The 18,672-nt window shown below is 40.9% G+C and overlaps 1 protein-coding gene across 3 annotated transcripts; it reads right to left on the reverse strand.

The window, feature by feature from the left end:
- Positions 1-40: 40 nt before the first annotated feature.
- ZRSR2 (zinc finger CCCH-type, RNA binding motif and serine/arginine rich 2) lies at positions 41-18,672 on the reverse strand. Of its 3 annotated transcripts, XM_054813221.1 has the most exons (12): positions 18,597-18,672; positions 16,565-16,644; positions 16,334-16,433; positions 15,936-16,044; positions 15,521-15,607; positions 13,302-13,340; positions 11,395-11,510; positions 8,364-8,577; positions 6,069-6,124; positions 5,801-5,910; positions 5,459-5,494; positions 41-5,160 (listed from the first exon to the last, which is right to left on the reverse strand). In XM_054813221.1, the coding sequence occupies exons 1-12, from the start codon at positions 18,641-18,643 to the stop codon at positions 4,679-4,681; spliced, it is 1,476 nt and encodes a 491-aa protein (XP_054669196.1). In that variant the 5' UTR covers positions 18,644-18,672; the 3' UTR covers positions 41-4,678. The 3 variants fall into 3 exon arrangements, with proteins under 3 accessions (XP_054669196.1, XP_054669198.1, XP_054669197.1); XM_054813223.1 differs by lacking the exon at positions 13,302-13,340; XM_054813222.1 differs by lacking the exon at positions 5,459-5,494.

An 18,672-nucleotide genomic window follows, 5' to 3' on the forward strand; every position in this document is an offset into this window, starting at 1 on the left:
TGGTTTTTGCAGAGGAAAGAAGAGGCTACTCAGTGCGAGCTTAAAAAAAAAGGGAAATTTTATTACAGTGCTTAACCTGTTCTTGAGCACTTTATTAAAAAATGTGCAAGGATATTGTGTCCAAGTTGTTATTTACATCCATTTAAGTTGTACAGAAAGCAATAAATTAGCAAGGTTTTGGAAGGCTTACTACATTAAACTTGAAATTTATTGAAGTGGATGTTAAATTGATGCAGTTGTGTCACTTCATTTGAAATTTAAACCACATGTTGCTTGAGAGAGGGTTCTGGAAATACAGACTGAATATTCAGTTCCTTACATGGAATTATGAGCAAGTCAATGCAACATTCACAATCCTAGTCTCAAACAAAATCTGTTCTCCAGCTTTCTAAAAGAACTGAACTAGTTAATGTTACCGGCAAAAGCATGGGGAACACTTTACCGTCTTTGGGCATTTCTTTAATAATAATATGAGAGTAAAATTTGGTCTCTTGAATTGCCTATCGAAGGGGGTGGGAGGGAGCTAAAGAATCAGAATTTCTAGATTGTTTAGGCAAGTGATTGTTGGCTTGAGTGTCTTCAACTTCATAACTGAATCCTAGTCTTTACCTTGAAGGGGCCTTCCTAAACATCTGCTGTTGCTTTTAACACCATGATGATGGTCACCATTTGCCATGGGTTCTGCTTGTATGGCTTGCTTTGTAAGCAGTCTCATGGTTTGCTGAAGTGTAACTTGTTGATGTTGTTGTTTTTTTAAAAAAAAAAACATAGATACTGAATTCAGCTGATACATCAGTGCTGAACAGAACAATATGTGGAACAGTAGGGGTTTATTTTAATTACAACAAACTTAGAGTGAAAGCAAAATCAGCTGCACTCTTTAGATGATGTAAGAAAGTAAATTAAGCTCTTAAGTTAACTAGCATAGACTTTCATGTTTTGTAAGAAGTGCTGATCCAGGACAGGAAGCAATAGCATCTTTAAGCAGGCTTTTGCATTTCTTTTGAAAAAAAAAAAAGAAAAAAAGTCATTTAGCACACAGGAATGTCACTGGTAAACTTCAGGGCAATTTCTGATACACTTGACCATGGTAATGCAAAACTGAATCTGAGAAAGACATGCTATCCTCAGAGGACAGAGAGCTGAGAAGCTCCTTGGGGTGCATTTCAGACCATCTGCCCTACAAGGAAGGGAAGGGCTGAAGAGGGAGGGCCTTTTCAGGTGTTCTCCCTCTGTAAAAAAGGAAAGCTGTGTGTTTGGCAGGCAGAGGCGTGCTGCCCCTTCTCCCTGTGATGGAAGTTAGCTCCTCTGGACAGGCAGGCAGGGAAATCCGATGGAAGCAGCCATCAGGCACAACTGGAAGGTGTGCTGCTGCTGCTGCCAGGGGCAAGCCCTCTTCCCTCATGCCTGGCACCAGTACTTGCTGCCTCTGCCTACAGGAGTTCCCACTGCACTGTCGTCGTTGCCCTTCTGCAACTGGAAAAATGCTGAGGTGCTGCCTGGCTTGGCTGAGTTCATCCTTCCAGAGGAGAAGGGTCACCCTGACTGCTAAAGGAGCTCCTGCCCTCACCAACTTCCTGCAGCTCTCTGCAAACACCCGCTTTCACAGTCACGCTAAAGCACATCAGTGATCCTTGCAGCATTCACAACTGAAAAAAAAAGAACTTTGAAAGCCACTGCTTTTAAGCAGTCATTCCAAACAAAACAAAACAGAACTTGGCCAATATTAATTCACTTTATAAGGTCCTTTTACATGGAATACGCAGAATAACACACAGTAAGAACAAGCTATTCCTTGCAAATTTAAATAATTTCTGTGTTCTTCTGGGGCTTCTCCCCTTTGGAAAAAGAAGAATTAAGCTTAACATTTAAAAACTTCTAGTCTCTTTGTCTCTTCAGAATAAATAGCTCACTTGGCTAATAAGGAAACACAAAACCATGCATATAACACTAAAGATTATGAAGTAGGGAAATAATACTGAAATACATGAACTCTGAAGTTAGAAAACTGGCTGAATTCCAGGTTTCATGCTAACAAATGCAAACTAAATGTCAGATCTACAGCACTCCATTTCTGTGTAATAAACAGACTGCCTGTGAAAGTGAATGATAATTACAGCTACCAGTCCTACCCTGCACTGATAGAGCCAGCAAGTTTGGGTCCAGACCTCAAGAAAAGCAAGCTGAAGCTTCAGCCATTATAGTAGCAGGAATAAAGTAAATTTTTACATACATCTTTGAGCAAGTTTTTCTTTTTAATCATAGGAAATTTTTTATTTTTTAAATACAGCAGCTCAGCTTCCCAGATCCTGTTACAAAACTGTGGAGACAAGGAGCCTAATCATCTGTGGAATTCTCACATGGGTCTTAGCTGGCACTTGGTTTCTAATCCTACAGAGGCCTGCTTTGCTTATTTCACCTGGCTGGTTGCAGGCTCCCACCACCCATTCCCCTCTGAGCTCGGCAATTGATTTCTCTCAGATAACGCTCAGCAACCGCCTGCCGCATGACACGGGATGTAACACGTACTACAGATGGCACAAATCAACCCTTCCACTCGAGAGCCCTAACCAGCAGGCTAGCTGAGCAGCACGAGGTGTGGGATGCAAGGCAGCACCAGTGAAATGAAGAGGTCACTGGCCTGTCGGCGGTGCCTTTTGGCAAGCAGGAAATGCCAGCTCGGTTCTGCTCCGGAGAACTGAAACTGTGTGTGCCACGTCCCGTGCGAGTGACCCAACTAGACAAGTGAGCATATGTGAAAAAATAGAAACCTCGGGGAAAATCTGTCCATAAGGTCTAGTCAGAAAAAGATAACATGATGAGAAACTGGCGGTCACAAATTTCTCAAATATAATTTAAAACTTAGTGCTGTCTATCCTTTGAAATATGCCTTTCAAACAAAGTTATTATTTCAAAAGTTATGCTATTAAATTACAATTCCTACATCTGTTAATAACTAAAACATTTAATCAAATTAACTAAGCTATAATTCTGCCTACAGTTATGACAATATATAGTGAAAGTCGGGTTTGAACTGAACAATATATAGCACTTTTGTTGTATTACTCCGTATTGGACAACAGTTACACATGAAAGAAGGAAAATGTATCATCAGCATGCTAGGTGCAGTATGCATTTAGAAAAGCAAAAATATATATATTATATCCAGAAGCAATGTTCATTCATTCTTAACTATCCTGGGGGAAAAATGTTCTTGCTGTGAGGAACGCTACCGTAAAGTTTGGATATCCAGATTTTTCTACGGGACTTTACGTTATATTCTTGGAGTCATAACGAGTATCTGTTCAGGAGCACTTTGTGTCTACTTGAGGCTTCTAACTTAGGTAGTCTGAACTGTACGCTCCGGACAAGAGCCCCAGTTCTTTGGGGAGGCTAAAGAGGGGGAGGTATCTCTGCAGCCCACTCAGGGCAGCCGTGCCTCAGGGCCACAGACAGCTCTGGCTGAGCATCTAAGGACACCTGGCTGCCTAAGTTAAGTACCTGAAGTTAAGCAGTGTGAAGTACGGCCCATCTAACAGCACAAATCTTTCATTTCAAAGTGAAGAAATATTTGTAAGGATTTATCCAATTGCAGATACTTTGCTAATATGGCTATTGTTTGAAAAGTTTTGTCTCGATAACTTCATTTTTACATACCCTACTCTCCACCTTGACCGTAGGGAAGCTAGACAGTAGGGTGCCTTAAACCATATGTAAAATAAGCCTAAAAAGGCTTAAAGTCAAGTCCTCCTCTCCAAAAAAACTAATGTATTGTTTCAGGTATAAAACCTTCAGTTTCTTTAGCCACTCTGCAACCATCTTGAGCCTTCACAAGTACATATACCCATCTTCAGTTACCAGATGTACACTTTTCCACCACTCCATCCCAGGTCAGGCAGGTTGTTTGCAACTACAAATGGTATGCAACCAAGAGGTATGCAAAGTATTTTCTAGCCTTACTCAAGGATTGCAAGTGCATGGTCTCCGCTCTTACTTGAGGATTAAGGTACTGAATAAATTGATTGTTTTTCTGTTTACTTCCTTCTTGGTTTTAGTCTAATGCAATCCCTTGAGGCAATTAGCTCAGCTCAGTCAGGGGAGAGAGAAAAATCCAACACTTATGACCACAAAGCTCCTACTGGGCAAGTACTGTACAGTCAAACAGTGATGTCTTTTAGATTCCTTTTCTCCAACTCATAGCATGATTCTATTTACTTTGTCTAGAAAGAGATTTCCCATAAACAGACAGAAAACTACAACATGGCAGTCTTCTACACAGATTTCAATTTGCAGTGTGCTGTGGTGTGAAGTTACAGCGCACTGCCTGTTCTGTACTAGCTCCTTACAGGGACAGTAAACACTTAACACACACATAACACGGAAATAAGCATATACCAAATAAGCTTTACTTCTCTTTCTATTTGTACTCAGTACGCATCCAGATGTTGCAGCAGTTCAGAGGGACAGAGTAGCTAGAGTACTTAACATTCACACCTTATATAGGACTTAAACTTTTGATTTTCTGAAGCTTAGCACACAGTAAACTAAGTTCCTTTATTAGGAAGAAACATTTTAATGTGCAAGAACACTTTATTTGAAACTCAAATATATCTGGTGCCCTATTGGAAACATTTGTCAGCTCTATGTTGGATCAATTAGCACCTTCTAAAAGTAATTCTCACTTTGTTTTGGGAGTTTCGCTACTTTTTCCTCTGCTGCTCGATCTCTTTTTACCCCTGCTCCTGGATCGAGAGGAACTCCGACTTCTGCTCCTACTGCGTGTTCGACTATGACTTCTGCTGCGACTGCGGCCTCTCCTCTTCCTCCCCCTGCTGCGAGACCTCCTCCTCTCTCGACTTCGTGACCTGCCAGACCGGCGCCTTCTCTTGTTTTTGCGGCGATTCTTTTTTCTCTCGGACTCTCCATTTCTACGGTAAGAATGGTCTGGGCTTGGGCTGCCCCTTCTCCTTGACCGGCTGTAATAGTCGTCACGATGGCTCGTTCTGTTTCTCCTTTCAGAGTTTTTAGACAACTGACTAGTCCGTTCAGGAGAAATACGTATGTCTCTATTGGCCTCCCAAAACTCATTGTTTGGATTTTTGAATACATGAAGAAAGTTGCAGTGTTTCCCTCTTGGACACTTCTGCCTTTCAAATAAGCCTGCAACAGATTAGGGTTTGCTTTTTTTTTTTAATGAACCACACCTGTTAAATCTCTTTCTTCATTATGTACCTACTGGAAAGAAACTTATTAAACTGAATTTTGATTCTTCAGACAGAAAAACATGCATCTGACCACCTATCAATTTAATTCATGCGAGATTATTTTTCAGTATGTACTTTTCTCGGAATTAGGTTTTTAACAGCTATGAAGATTTTAGCTTAAAATTATTTTCATAAATAATTTTACTACCTTAATCTAAGAATGTAAATATAGATAAGTCAGATGTGATACTTACTGCTAAGAACTGTTGGTGGTTCAGAAACTGCTGTTGCTTTTTAAAGAGATAAATTAGTACTTGCTGTACTTCCACCTTAAGATTATTTTTCCAAAGCTAGGATCCAAACTTTCTTTTCCAGTCCAAGGTAAATCCATGAGAATGATTTGCACGCTTACATAACACAGCATGAAGATTCCCTTCCTTTCCTACACAAGCAAGTTAGCATATTTGTCTTCCAAACAGAAATGCACTGCAGCACTAGGCAGATCTGAAAGCTACAAGCTAATTCCCTCTTTTTCACTCCCATAAGTACTCTTTTGATAAAACACATTCTCTTTTCCAAGCATTTATGTGACTCACCACATATAGCAGTTTTCCACCTCGTCACAGGACAAAATTCACAATGAAGCTGTCGGCCTGCATACCATCGTCCACTGAATAGAGCAAGTGCTGCCTGACAGTCCTTCTCCCTTTAAAAAGTAAAAATCACATATGGCATTATCATCATACAATCACTTAAGATGTTACTTACCAATTTTAGGCTTCCATTACAGTATGAAAATGAATCGCTTGGATTATACAAACAGTGTTCACAGTTCTAAAATTTAGTAAGATTGCGAGTACTTACGACTGGTACTGGACATAAACATTTCCTCGCAGGTGAGGCTCATAGTTGCAACTGACCTAAGGGGGTAGAAACAGTAAGTTAGTGCAACAGAAGGTTTACGCTCCACAGCGGCTCACGCATGTTGAGATGGCAGCCATTCCATTCCAATTTATGACAGCTCATCAGTATAAACTTACATGTGGTTTTCTTCTGAACACTTAGTTTTAGCCAACTAAAAGGTTTCTAGTGTTATGCTTTGATTAACACTGGGACTTCTGCTTCACTTAGTTCACAAGACAGCTTGCACTCAATTGTCTTGCACTTGTCTGGGCCAACCCTACTGTGCAACAGCCAAATCCTACTCTGAAAACAATTAGTAGTATCCTCATGTAGAAACGTGGGATTCATTATGATAAGAGAATCTTCAGAGCAATTTTGCTTCACAGCATCCCTGTGAGATGAGTTAGAAAAGTTGAAGTCATTAGCTTTCACTGTACAGTTCTGAAACACCTTTTTTTCCATAATAATTTAGCATTCAAAGTATATCTAAAGCTCTCAAAAATACACAATTTAACTTCCAGAAAGCTTGTTGCTCATTACAAAGGATTCTGATGCGGGCAGGGCCAAGCAGACTAGAACCCAGTTCTCCGGGGCAGAACTGCAAGCTCAGCCTCTTTTGCCCCTGGCCTCTTCCAGTATCTGCACCGAATCAGACAAGTGGCTCCTTTCCTCGCTGAACCCTGACCAAATATCTCTCTCTGCACTGGGTTAGGCAAGGGCTTCAGACACAACAACAAGCAGTTTTATCATGAAATATTACAGAATAGGCAGTCAAACTATTTGAGATAAACAACGTCAATACAAGAACAAGCAAGAACATTTTGAACGTTTCACCATGGACACTTTTGGGTGGGAAGTGTGTTTTGTAAGGATCTGCCAGGTTCTGGAGTAGCTTCCCAGAAAGAACAGCAAGAATAAAACCTTGGGCTATGTTGGAAAGGGAAGTCACCTGGAAGAGGGGTGTGTATAATCGGATTCTGAATGGTAGCAGAGACTCAGCTCAATCACAGTTAAAACCCCTGCAGCCAACACGTCATTTCTAAATGTCTCCAGTATAATGAAAAAACCCATGGGAATCATATTACGGTTGCACAATTACTTCAGAAGCTAAGAAATGCCACACTAAAAGCTCTTACCCTATTATTAATCATAGGGATCCAAGTATGTGCAACTTAGCATAGCTGCGTAAAACAAGAACGATGCAGTGTTGAGGACCTGAGTTTGATGGTAAGACAGCATTTCAACCCGCGCTCCACTGGGAATCTACATCTCATCTTCTAGGGTGGAGCACAGCTTTCTAATATTCCATGAGTCAAAATATGGAGGGGATTCTCCTCCAAACAAGTGAAGGTTTCTTACCTATAAAGCTCATTATACAACTACTGAAAATTCACTTTTTCTACTGTCCTCTTGCTTGAAATGCTAATACAATCTCTGTTCTGAGGCAGCTGTCAGCAGATGGAAGCAAGAAAGGGTACTGCGTGGCTCCTGGTGACTGCAGGAAAATGCTCAGAAATGGCAGGCAGAAAGGGACGCTGCAGTAGGTTCTGCTACAAGATTTCACCACCCAAGCTGCATATTTTGGGGCAACATGGGACTGTTAACACACATCATTCATCTCCAAGGTCTCCGTTTACAAGTCCCTCTTTTTCCCCCATAAGAAACCACAACATAAATGGAAAAATTCAGCAAAGAACATTCGGTAAACCAAATGCAGAAACTAAGGATGGATGATAAATCTCAGCACCATGTACCTGACTTACCTTTTTGTAATTCCTCCTACTGAAATATCTAGTACCTTTTCAGTTCATTGTCATTTGATTTTATTTTATCCAACCAGTCCTAAAATGACATTGCTTGGGTGTGTACTCCAAATACATTTTATACCCCCACCATTTCATTCCTTAGGCACAAATACAATAGCCCAGATGTATTTATATTGTCTGACAGTGGAAAGCAAAGAAGGGACGGTGAGGTAAGTGGACCATTGAACGGTATGAATAACTTGCAATAGAAAAGCACAAGCTTTTTTAACAGTTCAGGGGAACGGGAGAGAAGATTCCCCCAGAGTAAGACAATGCTCTGTAACAGCAGTGACAAGCTTCCAGGTGACATGAGAGATGGACAGTTTGCTGTGAGGACACTGTATAGTTCTCTAATGTACGCGGGCTTTAGCTAGGGCACACTGGACTAGTGAAGCACAACTTGCGTGGTGTATGTCACATATTTAACAAGCTATTACACTCAGATGCATACCTTGAATTGAACAACCTTCCCCACATTCTGAAACTCGGGGAGCACGTCCTCATAAAACTCCAGGAACTGCTGGTAGGTCTCCTCGTCACTGTACTCGAGACTTGCGTCCGTGTCATAGTCATCTCTCCGGCACTGCTCCATGCCAAAAGTAATGAACATCCCTCGGACAAGTAGTGTCTTACTAGATGTTGGATAGTTATGCTTGCGAGAACACCTGGACATTTGTAGTAAAGAAAAGTGAAAAGATTAGCACTGTCAGCAGAAGATGCACTTGTTGAAGCTTCAAATGCCATTTTGAGTAACAGCTATTACAAAAGAAAATCCATTAGTGGAAGATGAACATATTTCAGTTATTAAAACAAATCTTTTGGAAGCAAGGTTGTGTATAATCTTAATGCTTTCTGCCATGTATCAGTACATTCTCGCTGAAAAAAGCATGTCTGCACAAACTATAGATACTAGTAACATAATAAGAGCTAAAGTAATTTCTTTTAGGCTACTAGGGTTTAATTTGTTCTCCATTTCTGAAGGGCGTTACAGAAAGGCTACTGACAATCTCTTAATACGTTTTAAGGGAAGTCCCTGCTCTTCTTTTTGCAAACTGAACAACTTTTACTGAAGTTGTTTTCATTATACGGGGGAGTGAGGAGGGAGAGAAAGCACATTTAGACCTGAAGTTGGATGAGATTAGTATTTTTCCAATTTAAAAAAAAATGCTTCTCATAAGTAAGCCATATCTTAATCTGCATCTTCTCAGCAGCCATAGAAGTATTAGATCTCCCTCATCATCCATCATACTGAAGCTACCTCCCTCATGCTGAAATACAGTTCTTCCCCACAAACCTTTAGATTCAGTAAGAACATAGGTGTTAGCCTGTTTATTTTACTGTGCTTTAAGATCTCACTTTCAAACACTTCCCTGAGCAACTGGGTCATGCACTCTCCTCCACAGTTCTCCTTTTCATGACATGATCAGAAAAACAGTCAGACTAGTCTACTTTCTTTGTCTAGCACTGGCAAAGCACAGACAAATTGGAGGGAGGTCAGGTCTCAAAATAGGCAATTACAACCTAGACTTCAGATAGGAAGTTTCTTTCTGCATCCAGTCAGTCAGAAATTGACTCTCACTTTCTGCTTGGCACCTTAGAATTCAAAAAACAAACTCCAAAACTAAAACCAGAGACAATTTTTTTTTTTTTTTTTACGTTTTAGAAGCTGCCTCATTTCACTCTTCTATTTGAATGACAGAACTCAAAATACTACACCCAACCAATATTGTCCGTACAGAAAATGAATATAGCACAAAACAGATCAAAAGGAACCCCAAGGAAAATGAATGACCCAGTATTACTACAAAATATTATGGTTTGAATTACTCTTAGTGAACTCAGCCAGTTTTAACTTCAAGACATAGCAAGCTTTGACAAGATTCAACAATTATTTTATAGATAACACTGGCTCTCTGGTTTTCACCATTGTGGTCCATTTCAGCTTCCAACCCATTCTTCCAGTCCTTATCCTAGCCGTATTCAGTCCTTCAAATATGGTCAACACCAGAGATAAAAATGACCAGAATATGAAGGAAGCATGTGAGGAAGAGGAAGGAAGATGAAGGAGAGGTAGCTGAGATCAACAACTATAAGTGAGAGAAGAAGGGCAGAATATCATGTTTCTCACTATTTATTTACCAAGCCTATTCATAGTTAAAAGCAAAACTGACTTTTATCCAATCTGTAATTAATCCAAGGAGGTCACGTCCATTAAATACCTCAAAAACAAAAATACTGCAAAGATTACAAAATATTAAACATTTGAAAAGCAAATATGCTGCTTGCAGTGAAGTAGCTGGCCAAAGTTTTATTTAGGAATTCAACACATATTTCAGAATAGAAAAAGGATGTGGACTTGAAGCTTCCATAGAATTATCACATAATTATCTACAATATACATCACACTAAAACAAATTACTTCTAGGATAAAGAAAATTACAATAGATGTATTTCATGTGTATCACACGTGTTTCAGTTATACAAGTTAGTAAAACAGCCTTACTAATTTATGCTGAAAATTCAAGTAGTATCAGAGTCCTTCCCTGCTGCACCATTTTTCCTCCTTAACACACACAAAAAAATTCAGGCATTTTCTAGCCAGATGCTGCATTTGGGTCATCATCTTTAATGGTCACCAATGAACTTGTACTCCATGAACCCATTTATACTTTTGGCATCCTCCATAACTCTGGCAACAAGTTTCGCTATTTGTTTCATATGAGAAAGTACTTTTTGTTTTAATTATTAAACACTTAGAGACACTTAAACTGTTTCATAAGAAAAGCAAATAATCCTTCCCATCCTACTGATGAGTTCAGTGTTCATCTACGACAGCCCTCTTCTGTCATCTCTTTGAAAGTAGAGTCCAGTCTAGTTAGCCACCACTCGTACAGAAGCTGTTCCTCATCTCTGATCACGTTGTTGTCCGTCTCTGTTCTTGCCTTTTACTATACTTCCCTTCAGAATCTTCTGTACTTCCCAAGAATCAAGGTATCGCATTTAAACAGTATACAAACCAGAGAATTCTGGATGCTACGCAGCAGCTTTCCCAATTGTGCAGATGTATCTTAACTTGCTTTAGTCCATTTGAGATTTGATTTTATTTTTTAGATGATGCGGCATATGCAAATTAACAAGATAAAAAACAACATCTGACATATCAGGCCTGAACTAATAACAGAAATCAAATATATTCCGTCTGAATATATCTACACGTGTTGGAGCTAAGGAAAAGTCAGTCTGACCAATGTAACCAGAACGCACCATCAATAAAATGCCGTAACAATAAACAGTTCAATTCCAGCCAGGCAATGCTTTTGCTCTCAAATGTCTAGTTCCATCATGAATTAACAGAACCACATCCAAACACATGAAAGTAATTTATATAGCAATTTTTCTTCAGTTTGCATATGACCTAATAAAGGTGCTTCCCTTTCATCTCTCCAAAACACTTCTATGCTGGTAAATACTCAATTGATTACCTGTCTCCAAATCGGCAGGAACCTGTTTTAATATAGAATGGGCAATTTGCTCTATCCTTCTCTGTTCCTATGTTCTCTGGGGGCTCTGGGTTGTGCCAGGTCACACCATTCTCCAGCTGTGAAAAAAACATTAAAATACACAGAGGTTAGGAAAGAATAAAAAAATGTAATGTCAAAATAAAACTACCAATTAAATCCACGTGCAGTTATGAGCAGTGTGTTACTACAAGGCAAGCTGAACGTATTTTAAGCATGGTTTTACAAAGCTGCCCAGTGCCTTGGGTCTCTGGTGATGGAAACCACTTTTCTTGATAATTGTTCAGTTTTAAGAACAAGTCTATATTCACAATTTCTTTTTAACAAAAACTCCACTAAACTGGATGTTTTCTTTTGCTAAAGGAAAAGCTGCTTAAGATTTTAAAACCAAAAGAGTTGCAATATATTTGCTCCTCAAACAGCAATTTCATTTGTTAGCCACGAAAATTACAAATACTGGGACAGGTTCTTTCCATTCAGCTAAGCCCGTTACCTACTTCACCCATTAAGCCTGGCAGACAGAAAGCTGGGACTATTTACTTGTTTGTCTGTGCAACAGCTCAAAGCTCAGTAAGGTTATCATTATTGCTTTATATGTGGCTAGAAAAGGCTAAAATAAAAGTAACCTGCCAAAGGCCAGAATTAAAAAAAAATTAAATTCATAGTTAGCACTGGAAGTAAAAGCCTCCATACTGATCATCTCAGGCCATTAAGATTTCTATAATTCAAAACGGGATTATCAAGTTGCAAGCCTTGGCTTGACTACAAGCAAAACACATTTTAAAAAGGGAATTTTCATTTTGTTAACCTAAAGATCTGTAAAGCTGACTAGCCTAAGTTCCTGTTTTAAATCAGTGTTTATTTACAAGCAGCATTTGACCCTGCTACCAGTTCTGTTGATGACTCTCAGCCATAATTTTCTTTCAACAGAACAGCACTGTCACTTCAACAGTAAGTAAGTGAACCCTGAACTGATACGATAATGAAGTCTCTAACATACCACATTTCTGCCTATTCCTTTGCAGAAATGGCTGCTAATATATCTTGAGCTCTGGGCAGATAGTAGATCAGAGCATTTTTCTACCCATATTATGAAATAAGAGCTAGATTTCGCTACCTAAAGAACTGTTTAAAGATGATTTGGAACTGAATGCAACTCCAGTGTAGCTATAGCAATCAACATACCATGGGTTAACAAGGTTAAAACTTAATTTTCAGATTCATGCAGTGGTTTAAGCAGAGCAAGGATTTCCAAAGTTTAATCATATGACAGGGATAAAAAGCCAAATTATTCTTTAAGGCAATATGAAAGATTGAATTCATCCTCTCTAAGATTCAAAGGAAAACTGCACTTTTCTTTACTACACACTGCCAGCTTGAGATCCATGCTCTTCCAGGCACCCGAGCACCAGCTTCTCCCTCCCCCACCTTTTTTTTTTTTTTCCTTAGGGATCTGTGCCCTCCTCTACTGCTGAATCCTTTTATTTAGAGCCTGCCATCTGCTTAAAAAGACAAGTTTGTCTTGCCACCCAGAAGGACTGACAGATTTATTTAGAATTCTAATTCACAAATAAACCATCACGCATGGTGGTTTTTTTAAAAGCACACAGCAGTATTTCCAGATTTATTTTGACTCAGATCTCCTGAACAGGAATGAGCACGCACAACTGCACTGCCACCAACCAGCCAGAAACATGCTTAATTATGTTCCACCCAGTAAATAATTATTTACAGCTCATGCAAGCCACTACATATTAAATTTATTCAGGCCATTAGGTTCTTGAGAGCAGATGGACAACATGCTAGAAGGCAAACACCGGATTGCAATTAAATTACTTTTCAGTTCTTTTTCAAACAGACTCTGAGCATACCTGGCTTTCAGCTTGATCCAGCATCCTCTGTACAGCTGCCTATAAATGGTGCAAACACAGGACTAGTGAAAACCCTGAGGACACGCAAAACATCTGGTTTCTTCAGTTAAGAACCTAATTTACAATACTTAATGATTATGTGTAATAAAAGTTTGATGGGGTTTGCTTTAAAAATGGAAATTTTACTTTTGCTCTGTAGCAATTCACATACTACAAAGCTGTTAAAGGATACAGCAGACAAGACCCTCATGTAGGTGATTTTCTAATCTAAATGCTAGACAACTTAAAAAGTTTCATTTTCTTTTTTAAAACTATCATTGAACTACTAAATACTGCTCTAGTACTCAGTCTGGTTACAGTTAAGTTCATAATCATTTAGTTGCACTAAACTTTTTAACTTAGAGCATTCTAAGTAACACACAGAAAAACACATTGCTTAGTGAGCCTCTGTTAAAGCAAAACATGTAACTGTTAAGAAACTTTAATATCCTAAGTTCACTCTATCTAGCCTTCCAAATACAGGAAAACAATGAGGATATTCTTCCCCTTCCTTCCAAGTGGCCTGAGCAAAACAATAAAGTCACTCTCCAAAACTGGCTGGAAATTAGTTCTAGCAAATTATTCTAGGAAGTTCCAAGAAAAAAAGACATTTAAACATAATCAATACAAGAAAATATGTTAGCATTGTTCTCATGTGGAACAGAATTAATTAAATTAAAAAAGGGGAGGAGCAAATAAAGGAATGCAATCCAACATGAGGACCCAGACAGCATCTGGTACTAATCATCAAGTATGTCAGATATTATCCATCCTATTAAGGAAAAACAAAGCAAACCAAAAAACCAAAACCCCACCAAAACAGAAAAGCTATTTTCTCATCTCAGGGAGGGAAAAACCATATTTTTTTCTTAAATGAGAAAGTCAGAATTTGAATAGACTGCTGTTTCAAGAGACAAACCAAATTAACTGAACAACTTTCTGCCGCTGAAATGGGAGGCTCCACTCCTAGCTGGGTACTCAGTTTCCCTCTGGGTGCCTCTCAATGCCCTCTGTGAGCCAATTTAACTCACTAAACCAGTAAAACAGTAACCCAGAAAAAAAAACAAAAAACAAACCAACCAACAACTGAACAAAAAGCAGCTTCCATCTAGTTCAGGGAACTAAATTAGCCCACTGAGGGCTTGGGCAAACCCAGGCACAAGAAGGAGGAAGAAACAAAATCCCGCCGTTACCATGGTTCAACTCTCTTGGAACTATCTCTCAACCTAATAAAGGGCGCGACCACCATTTTCTCTCCCTACTCTGCAAAGAGAGAAATGGACGCTTAACACAAGAGGAAGCACAACAAGAAATACAACAACTGCTGCTCTTTTTCATTCCTCATGCAAGTGCTACGCAATCAGTGACACAACAAACTATTAAATGCAGGAGACAATACTGTTTGCTCATGTCTCTTCTGCTGCTGTGGCTACTGGACACAGCAGCAAGACACCTGCCAGGGAAAGGACTGGAATCTCTTGCGATTGTGGAGAAGCTAAAATGACCGGATCCTAGAAAGCTGCAATCACCCTTTACTGGCGGTAGGCTAGTCCTCACGCTGGATTTCTGTACAGGGCATCTTACATCCAGGTCATTCAACTTCTAAAACTTAAGAAGAATGTATCACGAACATAAATGTTATCAATGACTTCAGTATCATTCTTTTCTCCACCCAAGGAGCTCTGAAAAAAAGATACGTCCTGTTGGATGAGTCACGTAAAGAAGAGCTGTAGTGTATCTTTTGATTAAGAACTGTGTTAAGGAACAGCAGCAATGTAATTCCATATTCCATATCCTCACTGGGCATTTTCTTCAACACTGTGTTCGACCGGGACATTAAGTAAGGATTATCTTTAACGCATGATGCAAAGAGTGCACAGCACATATCAGAACCTGCATTCACAGCGTGCCTTTGTATTTAACTGATGTAAAAAAATTACATACTATGAACAAACAGATGTGTTAAAACTAGTTACCCTTCTAGGTATATGGATTTACTAGATCCTCTTTAACAGTGAATAATAGATTCAGGAATTTAGACAGAATGGAGAAAAGAAGTAACTAACAGATTTATATGTTTGCTAATTAGAATAAAATCCCTCTTCAACATGCATAAACTGTTGCATCTGATAACGTAAGAGGATATGTAACATGTTTATCCTCCCACTGCCAGGAATCACCTCTCTCTCTCTCTTCTCCTGTTGCTTCTGCTGTGCCACTTCTCTCTCTTTTCTTTGCTGCTCTTCCCATTCTTCTTTGATCTTCCTCTTTATGATAAAAAAATTAAAAAATTATTTAAGGAAACAAATGCTTTATAATCAGTCAAATTCAATACTATCGTGTTGTATTGCAACTCCTTGACCATTAAGGTTTCATCCAGTTATTGTAAGCAACTAAATCTCTGAACAAAAACCCCTTTAGAGTCTTTTCTTTTTTCCTTTTTAATTTTGCTCTTCTAGAATGAAAGAGAAAAGAACTTACGCTTTCAAACATACCAACATGAAGAAAACTGGGTCCACTACAGAACAGTAAAAGATACTACACTAAGTCTACCTTATTGCCAGACACAACTGTAACACTCAGGTTATACATCACCTCTTCTTCTTCTTGACGTTTTCTTGCAGCCTCTTCTTTTTCCTTCTTAAGCTTGAACTCTTCTTGGGCCTTTTCTTCTCTCAGCAACCACTGCTCATGTAGTTTTTGTCTACCAAGGAAACCAGATACCACTTAGGTAAAATGTAATGACTACCCAAAACTGATGCAACTGTCATGCATACAATTAAAATTTATTAGTTCAGCAATAACTACAGCTTATCTAATCTTTAAAAGAAAAAATTCCATAGGAATCATTCAGGGTTTAGAAAAAAACCATGTAGCCTGAAATATAAAAAAGGATTCTATTTTACAGCATATATTGAAACTTTTAAATGTATCAAAATGGAATTGACTACAAATGTATCTACTGCATATATGCTCTTTTCTAGATTTTTCACCTTTCTGCCTCAAGTTTTTTTTCTTCTTCTTCTTCCTCTTCCTCTTCTTCCAGTTCTTCCTCTTCCTCCTCAGACACTGATTCATCTTTTTCTGTGGCTTCTGAGAAAAAACACAAAACAATGCATCTAAATAACTGGATATTATAGTCAGCAAAAATACACAAAATTATATCCTTTTAAAAAACGAAAAGCTACTAGTTCCACCAACAATACAAAATAGTTCAGAGTTACCTGAGTCTCTTAGTTTGGCAAGCGCCTGCCGCTTTTTTTTTCGCTTCTCTTTCTTCAGAATAGCTCTGTATTTTTGATGGCTGAAGATGAGAGCATATTATTTTCATTAAAACAGCCAAACAAAGAATTTTTACTGTCATACATGCACTCAATTTACATCAGCAGTACAAAACCCCACAAACTGCAAAATTAACAGCTAGTCATACGAAACAGTAACTCTACAGGGACATCTGACATGACAATGAAACCTGTAGCTATGCTGTTAGAGCTGCATGTGGACAGCAGCAACAATCACATTCGGACACAACACACAGGGTTTCATCCTTCTTGAACTCTGAAGTACTTGACGTTATGACCAACTCCATGACATCTCCCTTAGTTCATAAAACTTGGTCACTAGATAAGATTAGGGAGAAAAATTTTGGGATCTCCCACCCTATAATTTTGGCACACCTTTCAGCACATTCTAGTCTTCCTCTCTTTTGCGGGGTATGAAAGTTTAAGTCCAGGCAGCAGTCTTAGTGTATAGATAACAAAAGCACACTTAACAAGCACCACAGATAATGCTCAGGTCTACTCTTCTGCTACTGAAGCTTGGCCAGACTCATTCTTGCTTGCCTGACCACTCTGCAAGGCTGCCTAGAAACAGCACCGTGCTTTCATTATGGTTAAAAATGCTTTAAGTATCTGAAGGCCTTTTCATATCAACCCTTTTCTGTCATTTTTCATACCAGCTCTTCTCTTTCTAGCCAGTTTGTACTGGAAAAGTAGGAGGGAGGGATGATCTTCAACTGTTGCCATTCTGCTATGCCAAATATTGACGGGAGATGAAAACCCTCCCGTTTCAGAGTATGTAATTTTAAAAGATTCCATAGGTATAACTCAGACTGCCAAAACGTCACCCACATCTGTAACCCTCCTGTTCAGGGTTACTCACCACCTGCACACCTTTGCATGCCATCAGTAACACCATGGTGGTTATCCTGGCAGCAGAACGCTTGCCTTTAAAGACCAATGCCTGACTGCATGCAATGCCCACATCTAAGACTTCTATCTCTGATCAAGCAAGCCTAGCAATTCCTCCTGTAACGTCACCTGCCTGAAATAAATTGCACGCCCTCAGCAGGTGCCTAAGGCTGACAAGTGAGGATACCTCCTTCCCAGTTCCCAGGCTTTCTTAGGTGCTCTTGAAGCCCAAGAAAGGATGAGAGAGAGGAACTCTGCTCATTCCCAGGCCGCAGCAGCACAGGAGGAGGTGGGCAAAAAGCTGAAGTGCAAGAAGCAGCGGCAGCAGCCCAGCCTCTTCGGGGCTGGGGCTCGCCTCCTCCTTCAGCCACACGGCACTGGCGAGCAAGGCCACTCCAGCAAGCGCGGAGTGTAGGTGCTTGCAAAAACTTGGGAGGCCTGGACCTGGGATCCCGTCACCTGCGGAGGGGACCGGATGGGGCCCTGCTCAGACACGCACGTACCAGCTACCTCCCCCCGCCGCGGCCTTCGCCGAGCCTCACATCGTCCCACGGCCGCCGCCGCTTCCCCCGGGCGTGGGGCGTTGACCCCCGCCCCGCCAGCAGCGCGGGCAGGCGGGCCGCAGCGGAGGCCGCCCGAGCGCACCTGGCCGGGACGCAGCAGCGCCGACTCCCCCCGCGGCTGGGCCGAACGGCGGCCCCGGCCCCGCCAAGACCACCCCCCACCCTCCGCCGCGGCCCCGCCCGCTTCCGGCCCCGCCCCGGGTGCCCCGCGCAGCCCCGCTCGCGGCCCCCCCGTGCCAAGCCGCGCTCCCAAACGCCGTCCCCCACGGCGCCGGTTCCCCCCCGCCCCCGCGCGCGGCGGCGACCGGTCAGCTATGGCCGCTACCGCACGTAGCTGCGCCACTCCCAGGCCCGGCCGCGAGGCGGCCTCAGCTTCGGCTGCCGTGCGGCCAGGCGGTCTCGGCCGGGGCTGGACCGCGACCCTCCTCGGGGATCCCCGGGCCCTTCCCCTTCCCCCTGGAGGCGGCGGGGAGGCCCGGCACCGGCCCCCGCCTCGGCCTCACCTCAACTTCCCCAGAGGGGACTCGGGCAGCAACATGGGCGCCGCCATCTTGCGTTACCAAGGGGATGTCACGTGAC

This window comes from Grus americana, chromosome 1 (genome assembly GCF_028858705.1).
Source record: "Grus americana isolate bGruAme1 chromosome 1, bGruAme1.mat, whole genome shotgun sequence".
Classification (NCBI taxonomy): domain Eukaryota; kingdom Metazoa; phylum Chordata; class Aves; order Gruiformes; family Gruidae; genus Grus; species Grus americana.

What these genes read in the sequence shown, in the direction of transcription:
- ZRSR2 (XM_054813221.1), bottom strand. Translation starts at nt 18,643, where the DNA reads ATGGCGGCGCCCATGTTGCTGCCCGAGTCCCCTCTGGGGAAGTTGAG. An exon ending in TGCCAAACTAAGAGACTCAG is followed by an intron (nt 16,434 to 16,564) that starts GTAACTCTGAAC and finishes GTTTTTTCTCAG; the next exon opens with AAGCCACAGAAAAAGATGAA. An exon ending in GTGGAAAACTGCTATATGTG is followed by an intron (nt 5,495 to 5,800) that starts GTGAGTCACATA and finishes CTCTTTAAAAAG; the next exon opens with CAACAGCAGTTTCTGAACCA.